The 14,173-nt window shown below is 41.4% G+C and overlaps 1 protein-coding gene across 1 annotated transcript; it reads right to left on the bottom strand.

The window, feature by feature from the left end:
* Positions 1 to 284: 284 nt before the first annotated feature.
* LOC134575840 (zinc finger protein 17-like) lies at positions 285 to 13,682 on the bottom strand. Its single transcript, XM_063435276.1, has 2 exons — positions 12,794 to 13,682; positions 285 to 2,343 (listed from the first exon to the last, which is right to left on the bottom strand). Exons 1-2 carry the CDS (start codon positions 13,644 to 13,646, stop codon positions 293 to 295), a joined length of 2,904 nt encoding a protein of 967 aa, XP_063291346.1. The 5' UTR covers positions 13,647 to 13,682; the 3' UTR covers positions 285 to 292.
* Between the last annotated feature and the right edge of the window lie 491 nt (positions 13,683 to 14,173).

Below are 14,173 nucleotides of genomic sequence, written 5' to 3'. Positions count from 1 at the left end.
TTGTGACTAAAGCAAGTTTATTGGGGGAAAAAATGCATTTCCACAGAGAAGAAATAGCTAACTCCACTTGCAGATGAAAGGACAGACATGCTAAATATGTCTAAATTAACACACATTTCAATGGTCAGAGTAGACATGATGTGCATTTTACTATTTTTCCACAGTCATAGTCTGTATTTTGAATCTATTAGCCTGAAAGGATAGTAGTACGTTTTTCTTTTCACTAGGAGTGCTCTGTATTTTCAGCAAAAACTACTCTCAAAAAATGGTTCTTTTGACATTGTTGAAGGGGTTAAACAGACTTTTCTGCTTTATGATCCTTCTTATGTGATAGAAGATCAGATTTTTGGCTAAAATGTTGTCCACATTCAGAACACGACCATGCATTATCTTCTGTGTGAATCTTCTGATGATAAATAAGACTTGCTTTGCCAGTGAAACTTTTCCCACATTCTGTACATGAGTATGGTTTCTCACCAGTATGAATCTTCTCATGTCTCACAAGCTTAGATTTGACAGAAAAGCCTTTCCCACATAGAGAACATGAGAATGGGTTCTCTCCTGTATGAAGCAGCCGATGTTTAACAAGATTTCCTTTCTTGTTGAAACATTTTCCACATTCCAAACAAGTGAATGGCTTTTCTCCCGTGTGGATCCTCTGATGGGAAACAAGACCAGACTTACAAATGAAAGCTTTCCCACACTCAGAACAAGAAAATGGTTTCTCTCCCGTGTGAATTCTTTCATGATACACAAGACCTGTTCTATCAGTAAAGGATTTCCCACATACAGAACATGAAAATGGTTTCTCCCCTACATGAACTTTTTCATGATATATCAGACCTGTTTTATCAGTAAAACATTTACCACACATAGTACACGAAAATGGCTTCTCTCCTGTGTGAATCCTCTGGTGAGTAACAAGACTTGACTTTTTGGTAAACCGTTTTCCACATACAGTACATGGGAATGGCCTTTCACCAGTGTGAGTCTTCCTATGTGACATAAGGTATGAGCTTTGGCTAAAGTATTTTCCACATACAGAACATGAGAATGGTTTCTCTCCAGTGTGAATTCTCTGATGTGTCACAACATGTGATCTGGTTTTAAAACTTTTCCCACAGTAAGAACACACAAATGGACGTTCTTCTCTGTGAACTATCTGATGTCCTGTGCAATCAGATTTAGTAGCAAAGCACTTCCCACATATTGAACAGGGGAATGGTTTCTCTCCAGTGTGACGTCTCTGATGTATAACAAGATCTGACTTATGGGTGAAACCTCTTCCACATTCAGAACAGTTATGCATCCTCTCTGTGTTATGTGATTTCTGGCTAATTACATCTTTAATTGATGTAGATTCATTCTTAAGTTCAGCAGATGTAGATTCTGTCTGATTATGTTCTGGGTATGTATAGCTGTCAGTATCTGTGAGATTCCCTTCATCCCCTGTGGATTCTTCCTTAATGTGAACAGATGAATAATCTGGCTGTGTGTGATCTGAGGATGTGTAGAGATCAGTGTCATAATCATTTTCTTCTTCCCCTGAGGAACATTCATCTTTAATAACAAAAGATGTATAGTTCATTTCAGAACCTTCAAAACGTCCTTCACCGGATGATATCGGACCTTTGAAATTCATAGAGTCTGTTTGTGTATTTCTTTCAGGTGTATCAATATCAGTACTGCAAAAACTTTTTTCACATGTGTCTCTTTTCTTACTGTGATTACTAGGTATATATTCTGTTTTTGTATTTGTATCTGTTGTTGTACATGTGTCACTATAAGCTCCTTCATCCCATGAGTCAGATTCCTCTTTAATGACAAGAGATGCCAAGTCTGACTTTGAAGCCTTTCCATAATTATCCTCCAGATGCTCTTCACTTGAGGCCGATACGACATTATCAGTAGAGGGGCAAAGTGTCTCTGCTGTGGATTCTGCCTTTACAGTATGAAATTCAGGTTCCGAAAAAGGTTCTACACACAGGCTTCTGCATGATGCAATTTCCTCCTTAATAGGCAATCTATATTCGGTCTGTTGATTTATGGTGTAAATATGGCCACTGCTAAGATTTTCTTCTTTACACAAGTCTGATTCCTCACCCGAATGAGAGGTATATACGGTCTTAATATAAAGATCGGGATCAGTCTCTTCAGCTTTTACAGAAAAAGGATATTCTTGTCCTTTGTTTATTACAAATCTTTTCCTCGTTCTTTGATTATTTTTTCTTATACAATTTATTTCTGGAGCAAGTTTAACATCAGTCTTCTCATCACTGGCAGAATCTGATGAGTCCATGAGGTTCTTAAGTTCTTCAATTGTATTACTTCCCATAGTGATATCTATTGAATGGAGGGGAAAAAACATTGATTAAAACAAAATAACGTATAATGTATAATATCTAATTAGCAGCATAACTTTCTTAAACGGTTACTCAAAAGCATCAATAACCATAATGTAAATAAATGCTGGCACTCTCCTGACTTAAACGTGCTGCTATTAAGGAGTATATCTCAAAAATAATACAAAAATAAACAAAAAAAAAAGAAGAAAAAACACTCATACACTCTTACCGTAGTTTCAAAAAGCAGAAAAACATTTTTATTATGCTTCATAAGGTAAGTAGTAAATGTATAATAACCTGGTGGTGGATCCTTTCAACTGTATTTTTAGGTCATATAACTTGTTTTTGGTGAATATACAACATTTACTATTTACCTTTTAAAAGCATAAAAAGTGTTTTTCTATTTTATCAATTACCACAGCCCATTGTAGTGATTAAGATATGAGTAGTATCCTAGCGCCGGGCTCTAATAATAGGGCAAACCATTACCTGGTTTGTTTAGCTCAGTGGAGTAAACTCAAAGGGCAGGCACTTTCCCTGAGCATCTACCTTTCAAAGTCTTATTATTGAGCTGCATTTAACAGTGGTGGGCAGCTTGCAAAGCAAAGCGCTGATCACAGTCAGCAGGGAGCATGAGAGGGGAAACCCTGTCAATGTCTTTTCAGTCCCTGGGGGACACCCTTCCACAGTGTGCAACACAACTGAGTGTGATCTCTCAGCCTGGGGAGTTTCAATTTCTGTTTGTTTCTAATTGTAACCCACACATCTGTCACGAGGTAAAAGAGTTTATGATAGCAAGGGATGAAACAAGGAAATAACCTACTATTGGTCCTTAGAATGGCCGCACTTAACGTTAGAGAGAAAAGCATAGTCTGTAACAAGCCGAAGTCATGGTAACGGAGAGACAGCGAAAACAAGAACAAGCCAGAGTCAGGCACACAGAAATTAGTCAAACACAGGAAAGGGTTAAAGATAAACACTGGACCAGTAACAAAGCCAAGATCAATACCAGAATAATACACAATAGATCAAGGAATGCTCTAAAGGGTATTGAGAACAGGAACCACAATAGAGCACAGTAGCTAGGGCAGTTTAAGTTTGGTGACATCATGTAACATTTGTCCACTTCATATGCATGTGACCCGAAAATGTGAGTGCATGGGGGCGCCGGAATGACGTGGACCAATGGGGCTATTATTGCCCCTTTAACAGTGTGCTCGTAATGGGAGCGGTGTTCTTAGTAATACTAGCCGGGCCACACAAATATTCATTACGGTCAGCGCATGTGGACCGCTCAGGAGCAAGAGCGACCCCTAGCCAGCACAAGGATTGGGTGAGTAATGTCACAATAACAGAGGACCTCAGGTAGTGAAAATTGCACTTTTAACGCATGCCGATGTATGCTGTCAACGAGCGTTAACCACATTACTCTCTATGCAGCAGTGCAGGGCTTTAAAGGGACACACTGCTACACAAACACAAAATAAATTAAAATCTCTGTAGGAGATATATCCATATTGAAAAATTAAATGCATTCAATTATGCATTTTTCCATTGGGGTAAATCTTTTAAACAACTTGTAAAACCGGTAGAGCTCTTGTCTGTTACCTTTGCATCCACTTCAAACCCCTGCCCAGACTTTGTGTCTGTGCAGTCACAGTCTTCCCAATGCAGCTCAATGATAAGTCTTTGCCAGGCAGAGGAACTACTCCCATGATTCTCAGCCTATCTAGTTCATTCAAAGAATCATGGGAGTTGTAGTTCAGCAACATCTGGAGGACCGCAGTTTGGGGAAGCCTGCTCTAGGCTTACCATTTAGCATAGTGCCACTAAGCTAATGAAAGTAACAGGACCCGTTACCTGCTTGAAAACTAAGGGGGTGTTATTCAAGTTAATCTATAAAAGTATCAATTTCTATTTGAGAAGAAAAAAAAAAAAAAAAGAACAGCTTTTCAGCAAGTTAAAGTGCTTTAGGGGTGTCCCATTAAAGGGATTCTCAAGTGCCAGGAAAACAGTTTTCCTAGCACTGCAGGGCCCTGTAGTGCCCCTCTTCCTCTCACCCCCCATCCCAAGTTGCTGAAGGGGTTAAAACCCCTTTAGTGACTTACCCGAGTCCAGCACCGATATGTCTTTGGCACTCCAGATGTTGTGGACTACATCTCCCACATCAGGGGAGGTGTAGTCCAAAACATCTGCAGTGCCGAAGGTTGCCTATCCCTGCTCTAGGGATAGATGTATAATGTATTATCGATCTAAAGTCCAATATAAGTTTAAATTACACTATAAGAATGGTCACATTTAAACACATTTTACTCCTCTAACAGAAGGCCGGTAACCTAAACTATGCTTTTACTTCTAGTGTCAGGAATACACATTTGTATTCCTGACAAAATAGTGTTCCTTTAAGTTCCCTCCCTCACCCCACCTGAGTGGCTAGGGGTCCTGTGCTTTGTAATCTCAGTAGAGCGTTCAGATGGATTGGCTGTAAAGACTGGCACGCAAGTGTCTCACCAAAAAAAAAAAAATACATGACCTTATTACAAATATATACCCATTAGGGAAAAGGAGAAAAAAAACAAAAAGAGAAACGCTTCACATATTATTAAAAACAAACTTTATTAGAATAAATCACAGTCAAAGTATAAATATGAAGTCACGGTGCAATTTCTAATCTTGGGACCATTATCTAATTCTAATTATGTGCAATTCCCTTAGTAAGTTACTTACTAATAGTTACTAAAAATAGCCAATTATCAATACAAACTGCTCTGTGGGGATACATTATAAAGCAGACAGCTATACAATACTAGTCATTTGTATGTATGTACATCTGCATCTCCATCCTCTTAATCCTGAGTATCATGAAACCCATCAAATTAGATCTTGAAAATTATCAATATCTCACAGTTGTTCCTGAAGATAAGATTTCTCCACTAAACGAGTGTTGCTTAAAGCGGCACAGTCATGCCGAATCCCGGTTTTTTTTTTAACCCCCCTCTCGCCTCCACTACATCCAATTGACCCACTAGTCACCCCCAAATACCCCTAAGCCCCCCAGATTACCTCTTTTTAAATCTGTATCTTCTGCCCCGATCTATATTCAGGGCACCGCTATCTTTGTGTGGGTAGGTGAAGTCCCTGAGGGACACGTCATCTGCCCACACTAGACAGACTGTAAGATTCCCGCACATGCCCAGTGAAACACCTGGACATGCGAACGGGAATTTCATCTATTCATTCATTCATCAGACAGACGAATGAATGAATAGAAAAAAAATCAGACGAACAAACTAACACTGAGTATCAGTGTTCGTTTAGTTTGTTACAAGGAGGGAGCTACCGGCTTGCAGCTCCCTCCTTGTAATATGTAAAGATAGAAGCGGCAGGAAGCAGTGCTCCCCGCCACTTCATAAGCCCCCCATGTCCCCCCCTCACTCTATGGGAGTCAATTTGACCCCCATAATAGCACAAGGGAGATTAAAATCTCCCAAATGTCCCTACTCGCTATACCGCGAGTAGGGGCAGCCTGTGGCTGCTCACTGTTGAAAAAAAATTACATAAATTACAATAAGGGGGGGCGGACCTATTGTCCTCCCCCCTGCCCCACCCTGAGCGGCAGGTGGGGGCCATGAAGATAATGAGGGGGGTGGGGGGACCTACTGTCCTCCCCCCCGGCTCCCACCCCCTGAGCGGTGGTTGGGGGCCCAAAATAAAGAGAGGGGGGGACCTACTGTCCTTCCCCCCCCGGCCCCCACCACTGTGTGGCGGGTGGGGGCCATAATGATAATGAGGGGGGGGGAACCTACTGTCCTCCCCCCCTGCGCGCTGGGTGGGGGCCCTAATAAAACAAGGGGGGGACCTACTGTCCTCCCCCCTGGCCCACACCCCTGTGCGGTGGGTGGGGGCCCTAATAAAACAATAAGGGAGGGGGGGACCTACTGTCCTCCCCCCCCCGGCCCCCACCCCTGAGCGGCGGATGGGGGCCCTAAATGAAAATCCTCCCCCCCCCCAATCAAGGTGTAAGCCAAACAGAGTGCTCTGTGTCATTTTACACAGCGTGGGAAAGTTCTTTTGCATTTTCCCACGCGGTGTAATTTGACTCATAACACTCTGATTGGCTTAAACCAACCAATCAGAGTGTTCTAAGCCTAATTGCAGGGCAGGGCAAGGCTTTATAAGCCTTGACCCGCCCTGCGGAGCTCAGTACGCGGCGTGCCGTCGAAGGGCGAACAAGGATTAATTTTTTTTTGCGCTCGTTTTTTTTGCGACGGGTATGATGGATTTTTATTTGGCCTTTTTGGGGGCTGAAGAAAGAAGATTTTTGAAAAAAAGAAGACGTCAAATGGTAAGTTTAATTTCTATTTTTACAGGTTAGTTATTTTATTCCCCCCTCACTATTTTTAGGGTGAGGGGGGTAGGTAGGGGATAGTTTGTTTTGGGTGGGGGTGTTTCATTTAGGGCCCCCACCCACCGCTCAGGGGTGGAGGCCGGGGGGGGGAGGACAGTAGGTCCCCCCCTATCTTTATTTAGGGCCCCAACCACCGCTCAGGGGTGGGGGCCGGGGGGAGGACAGTAGGTCCCCCCCCTTATTGTTTTATTAGGGTCCCCACCCACCGCTCAGGGGTGGGGGCCAGGGGGGAGGACAGTAGGTCTCCATTGACTGAACTGAAGTGTTGTACTTCATACAAGTATCCTATGACAAGATTGTCTCAACTTGTCAACCAACACAGGTTTTTTGGCTTGCAACTCTCAAATTCTGATAGATTCATACTCAGCATGATGACAGCTGTAAGACATGTGGATGGTACTATCCAATTTCGTCCGAAAAAGGGTCAAATCTGCTGAAAATTACTGAATCTCTAGTTCTAAAACGTGTCACGCAGTGGCTCCCGTTGACTGCCACGTGACACAGGGTCTCCCTTTCACTCGCATAGAGAGAGAGAGAAAAAAAATAAAATAACTTCCGGCACATCCATCGCAGAACCACCCGCAAGCCCCACTCATTCGGCAGAGGCGCTGCAAGTCGGCCCATCCATTCCCCTGCACTGGTTCAGCACCGTGAGGAAGTACAGTGGGACCTTAGTTTACGAATTTAATGCGTTTACCATATGAATGCATTAAAAAACAATTAATCCGTTCTGGACGTCAGAAAAAAAAGTTAAAATGAACTGGCATGGAAACCAACCCACAATGCAGAACACACAATCAAAGGCATGCAAACGACAAAGCTCAGCTCCCTACCTTTCCACAGCTTGAGAAATACACCAAAAAGTCCCAAAACAACTGCAAACAATTTCCAGAATGGCTCCAAACCTCCACACTCGTGCTACCCACTGGCTCCAGCAGTGCTGTAAACCTCCCAGGTGCAATGCATCCTGGGGCAAACTTGCTTTGAATCGCGAAAAAAAAATTAAACCGAGGCATTATTTTTAATGGATTTTCATTTGTAAACCGAAAATTATGTTAACCGAGGCGTTTGTAAACCGAGGTCCCACTGTAGTCAAGTTCCTTTCACTTCCTCCTGGCGCACTGAGATAACACAGACAGGAGAGTGGGAGTCTGGATCAGTGGCAGCCCACTCCTATCGGCCTCATCCAACCCCACTGTAACCTGCTCCCAGTCCCACTGGACCCAAGAAAAGCCTCTCAAAGTAGCCCACAAAGCAGGTAAGAGGAGGGTGGCAATATATGTATTCATCTTTGTGTGTGTGTGTGTGTGTGTGTGTGTATGTGTATTTGTCTGTGTGTATCTATGAATGTGTGTGTATAAAAAAAAATACTGTGAGAGTGTGAGAGAATGTGTGTCATTCTGTATGTTTGTGTATATGTGTGTGTTTTGTTATGTGTGTGTGTATCTGTCTGTCAGTGCATTAACATGTTTAGGTCACCAGCTCCCCTTCAGTCACATAGGAATGGTGTTTTTACTTGCCTTTTTTCCCCCAACGACGTGCACTTCTCACTGCGGCTGGCATGCCTCCATAGCTGAGATAATCTTGATGATCTCAGCCAATCCAATACTTTTGCATATGAAAGCATTGGGAAGCTATTGAGCATTCACACTAATCAGCATCTCCTCATAAAGATAGTTTAAATCACTGTATCTCTATGGGGACCATTCAGCTGCTCCACGCAGGGTGTGGAGATGCTGAATGAAGATAGGAGACTCTTTAATGTCTAGATTGCAGAAACTTTAGTTAGGAGTTAGTTTTTTAGTTTTAGATAGTGACGGCTCCATTTACTAAACTCTGCCCTGGAATTGCTTTTCCACAACTCCCAGTGTCCATAGAACATTCTGCCTCAGGATATTCGTAACATTGTGTGAAGTTCTATGTCAGAATGTTCAACATGTCTGCCTGTTGAATGCACCTGTAGAGACAGAGCATATGCCATGCTTGTGGGAGGGCAGTAATAACGCTTTCCTGTTGCATTATCTAATTCAGACATTAACAAAGGGAGCTGCGAAGTGCACACAGGGGTGCCGCGGAATATTTCCCCAATGCTATGATTATAGCACCGTGGAAACATTACTGCTCAACAGGGACCCGTTCGAGTGCCGCGGTCCTTTAAGACCGTGACCAGGCCCCAGCCTGTCACGTCCTCCCAGCATCATGCAGAGGGACGGCGTGGGAGGGAGAAGAGGCAGCCGCAGCGTGAGGGGAGAGGAGCACGAAGAGCTCTAGACCCCTTTAATCCCTCTAGAAGGACCAGGAGTCCAAGCCTCCTGGACACACAAGGTAAGCTAACAGGAGGGTGGCTGGCGATATTAAAAAATAATCACCTCAAAAAAAAAAAAGGGTGTGAGTGTATGTATGAGTTTGAGTGTGTGCGCGTGTGTATGGGTGTGTGTCAGGGTGTGCATCTGTGTCTATATGTGTCAGTGTGCGCACACATCTGTGTATGTGCCTCTGTGTGTCAGTGTGTGTTTCTGTGTCATGGTGTGGACATGTATCAGGGTGCGTGTGTGTGTGTGTGTCGGTGTCTATAGGTCGTAAATTTATATGCATCTGTGTGTTAATGTGCATGAATATCTGTGTAAGTATGTATGTGGTATTGTATGTGCACACATACAATCAAACACCAGCACAACATACAAGCACACTCCTGCAATCTAACACATATTACAAACACACCTCTGCATTCAAACTAAAAAAATATATATACAAACACACCCCTTCACACAAAGGTATATCCACATTTAAAAGTGAACATTACATTCAGACACACCCCTGCAATCAAACATTACATACAAACACACCCCTGTATTAAAACACATTAAATGTATGCAAGCATCCCTTCAAACACCAACACTACATTACAGCGCCAGTAAATGTTGCAGTGCTGTAAAGATATACAACCTTGAAATTTTGACTTGGGGTGCCTTGGAAAAATACTGAAATAGTAAGGGCGCCTTAAACCTAAAATTTTTGGTTTGTAAACCACCGATCTTAATGATTTTAATGCAATGTGCATAAAACATGTGCCTATTGAGGGAGTTTTGTATTTAAGTTGTAGTGTGACATTACAGGGGAAAAAAAAAAAAAAAAGTCATTTTCGGTTTCTGTTTTAAGCCAAGGGCATCCTGAATTTTCAGTTTCGGCCTAGAATTTTCATTTCGGTGCATTCCCTAGTTGTAGATATTTTCCCAACTTACCATTGGGTAGATATATCACTCTCCTCACTGCAGTCTACAGCAGCATGCCCATACCAGCATCATTCCAACAAGGTTGCAGACTGCAAATACATTTCCTGATATCAGAGGGCTAGTCCTAGTGTGCAGCTCAACCAGAGCTCAATTAGGAGAAGAGGGACAGGCCAGCGACAAGATTGACAGCAGTGTGTGCCGATCATAGCAGGATGGGCCTGGAGTTGGAGCTCCATTCGCCCCTATGATAATAAAAATATCTAATTTGTAGGTTTCAGGAATGACCGTTCTTTTGGAACTTCAAAATTACCCTGACAGTTATTTGTCAGACAGATAAGCGTGGATGCCAGTTGACGCAAAGTAAACAAGACTAAATTAATAAAGCAAGGGAACCATTATCGGATATTTCAGGAGTGTGCACCACTGTGTATGGACCTTTCTAATGAATGTCATCAAATGTTATTTTCTTTGCTAGACCAAGCAATATATAGTTGGATCCTAACACCAGATACTGGGGAATATTTGAATATGCCAATTTTTTATCTATTTACAGAGGTTCATAAGTGTGATATTCTTCCATTGGATATATTGTTTTTTGTGGGAATTCTCTATGAACTTCTGAATTTATGGATGCATTTCTTCAGTCTCTAGTCTTGGGTCCACTCTTGTCTTTAGGATACCAAATATATCCTTGTATCTCAAAAATGTGTTCATTTCTTCACAGCAGATAACCATGGATATGGTTTCCTTTTGATAATGCATAGCTGGAAGCAGTCTACTATTATTCTTGAGTGATATTTAATTTATGATAAAGATTTTATAAATGTGTTTTGATGGCTTTCCTTTTGGTGACTTTTGTTTGATGTTGGATACAAGCTCCATTTGTGTGGGATACCCATGAACATAAAATGTGCCGCCTCCTATGCCAACCTCTATCTGGGTTGATGGGAGAAGTTGAGCATTGTTAGAAGCAGTCACCTACGTTTTAGGTTTATCCTTTTCAAAGCTTACATAGGTGATTTGCTACACTTGTTAGAGGGATCATCTGCAGATAGTGAGCATAGGTTTTGAAAGATAATGATTACAATCTTTTCCCTGTTGAGCCACGTCAATTACCCATTTCTTTTTAAATCTAAAACTTGAAGTAAAAAATCAAATAGGGACTATTTCCTGTTATATTCAGAGCAGACTTGTGATCAGAAACCAAGTTTATACCATCTACTTAATTTCTACAATTTGATTATTTTTTTTGCTTAATTTTTTTTTAATAAAGAGTATTGTCTACTTAGAGATAGGTGTTTAGAGGGAGAGTTTCATGTCAAGGTTCTTAAATAAAAATAAAAAAAATGAAGTTATATATATATTGTTCTCATGCACAACGATATACAAATATCATATTTAAAACAAAAAAAAAATGTGTATATGTATGCTAATAGTTCCAGCAATATTTTTTTGTGATAAACTAATGTTTGTCTAATGGAACAGATTTGACTTTGGGCACAGAATACAATATCATCAAACACACATGGAATATGCAACACAAATGGGAATTCACACTCAATTTAACACAACTCTCTCTACCCCTCCCCCCTTCCTTACTTTAAAGGGAAACTCCAGTGCCAGGAAAACGATCCGTTTTCCTGGCACTGAAGGGTCCCTCTCCCTCCCACCCCCCCCAATCCCCAGTTGCTGAAGGGGTGAAAACCCCTTCAGTGACATACCAGAGGCAGCGACAGGTCCCACGTCGCTGCTTCCTCCTCCCCCGCCGCTCCTCCTTCTGCTTATGTCGGCCGGTGGGCGAGACTGATCTCGCCCGCCGGCCGAGGAGACCTAATGCGCATGTGCGGCAATGCCGCGCATGCGCATTAGCGCACCCCATAGGAAAGCATTGAAAATGAATTTCAATGCTTCCCTATGGGGAATAGAGCGACGCTGGAGGTCCTCACACAGCGTGAGGACGTCCAGCGACGCTCTAGCACAGAAAACCTGTGCTAGGGACCAGGAAGTTCCCTCTAGTGGCTGTCTAATAGACAGCCACTAGGGGAGGACTTAACCCTGCAAGGTAATTATTGCAGTTTAAAAAAAAACTGCAATAATTACACTTGCAGGGTTAAGGGTAGTGGGAGTTGGCACCCAGACCACTCCAATGAGCAGAAGTGGTCTGGGTGCCTGGAGTGTCCCTTTAACTTTAAAAGGATTCATATTAATGGAGAAAGGGTACCACCTGAAATTTAAAGATACAAATTTTGATTTTGTGTAAGAATGTTACAGTAAAGGACATTCTTTAGATGTAACTGATGTTTGGCCAGAGAGGATAAGTAAACCTACGGTAATTATCCAAGTATGTAAACTTCACATTATACATGACATCCTCTAACAACCTTAAAGTACTGGAAGAAGGCAGGAACATTCAGCAACTCAAGAGGGATAACCAGGTATTCACAATATCAATAATGTATAATAGTAGTCGTCCACTAATTCCCTTCTCCGTAATTTTGGTCTAATGGACAATTATATGACCTATTGTGTAGTAGAGTAGAGTCTCTGGTTTCAGTAAAAAGACATTGGTGTATGCTCTACAATTTTTAACAATGGAGAGGAGATAACACTGAAACCTACTAATTGTTGGGATAGATAACTGAGCAACTATGTCCCTGACAAAAAAAAATGATTTACTAGCATCAGATTGGACTAATGCAGTTAAATGGATGGGACTTGCACCAAAGTGAAGTAGAAAGTCGACAAAGATGTAAACAAATTGAGGTATTGAGAGGATGAACAGGTTTGAACAGAAATATTCAGCTTACCAGATTTGTTCCACTTTGCCAGAGGACAGTTCTCCAACATATGATCCGGACCGGTACAGTACAGACAGCATGGCTGTCTTTTCTCTTCATCCTCTCTTAGAGGAGAACTTATAACAGCATCATCCATAGCTTCAGATTTAACAGGTTCTACAGCAGGAGACCTCAATAAGGGCATTGGAGAAGAGTTATTTTCTATATTTAGCTCTTTATGCCTCCTGTCAAGTTTTATAGCCATATCCATTAATTCTGTAAGTCTGACAGGTATTCCAGTCCTTGCGAATTCTTCTCTAAGGTATTCTGAGAGCCCTAGGTAGAATAGGTTTTTTAAAGCGGTTTCATTACAGGATGTGTCCCCAGACCATCTTCTAAAAGAAACAATGTAGTCTTCCACATGAGAACGCCCCTGTGTTTTTCCTCTTATATCAGTCTCTGCAGTATAAACTGTATCATCGTAAATTTGAGACATTTCCTGAATAAAGTTTTCCAAGGAATTTAATATAGGATTATCAGTTTCCAATAACTGGTGGGCCCATTTAGCAGGCTCTCCATTTAGGAGTGAAATTATGGTACGGACTTTGACCTGATCAGAGTTGTAAGTCCTAGGTTTGAGACAGAATAGGAGATTGCATTCATTTATAAAGGTTCTATATTGAGAACGTTCACCAGAAAACTTTTCCGGAAGAACCATTTGAGGTTCCATAATAAAAGGCGTGTGATGCGTCTGGTTTTGCAAAGTTAATAATTGATTTTGTAAATCAATAGTTTTCAGCTGTAAGTTCTGAACCGACTGAGTCAAGTGATCCAGGCGTGAGGTAATGGTTCCCAGGGTGTTATTAAGTAGAACAGGATCCATGTTGCATGATATGATACAATATCAATATTGTGGAAAAACTCACAATAGAAAAAACTTTTTTTTTTAACTAATGACAAGATGTGGGGATAAAAGTTACTTAACCTAACGTAACATAATTAACCTGCAAAAATGGGGCAATATTGTATCAATACAAAGATACAACAACATTTTGCAATCGCTTGAAGGCAAAACTAAAAAGTAATGAAACAAAACGGTTAGAAGATTTCAGTACCTTGAGGATTTGTCAAAGGAAAAGGAACTTCAATTATTAATTTCCCAGCAAAATGGTTATTAACTCGTATGATGAATGCATATACAGGAACTGCAGAGCTGTTGTATGTAAAAAGTTCACGATAACCATATAAGAGTCCATTAAAAAAAAAAATACAAGCACACTCAAGTGTGCAATTATTAAAAAAGGGAAAAGAATATACAAAGAATAAGTATTTATATAAATCTGAGGCCTGGCACACGATATAAAGGAGTAGATTGGTGGAGAGTTTTTAAACCAAGTGTCCAGGTAGCCA

This window comes from Pelobates fuscus, chromosome 10, assembly GCF_036172605.1.
Source record: "Pelobates fuscus isolate aPelFus1 chromosome 10, aPelFus1.pri, whole genome shotgun sequence".
Lineage (NCBI taxonomy): Eukaryota > Metazoa > Chordata > Amphibia > Anura > Pelobatidae > Pelobates > Pelobates fuscus.
The sequence above is the reverse complement of the archived record's forward strand: the minus strand, read 5'-3'. Positions and strand labels throughout refer to the sequence as shown.

Coding starts and splice junctions, on each gene's coding strand:
- LOC134575840 (XM_063435276.1), bottom strand. CDS start 13,646: ATGGATCCTGTTCTACTTAATAACACCCTGGGAACCATTACCTCACGC. Junction 2,344..12,793: donor GGCAAAGTGGAACAAATCTG/GTAAGCTGAATA, acceptor TCCATTCAATAG/ATATCACTATGGGAAGTAAT.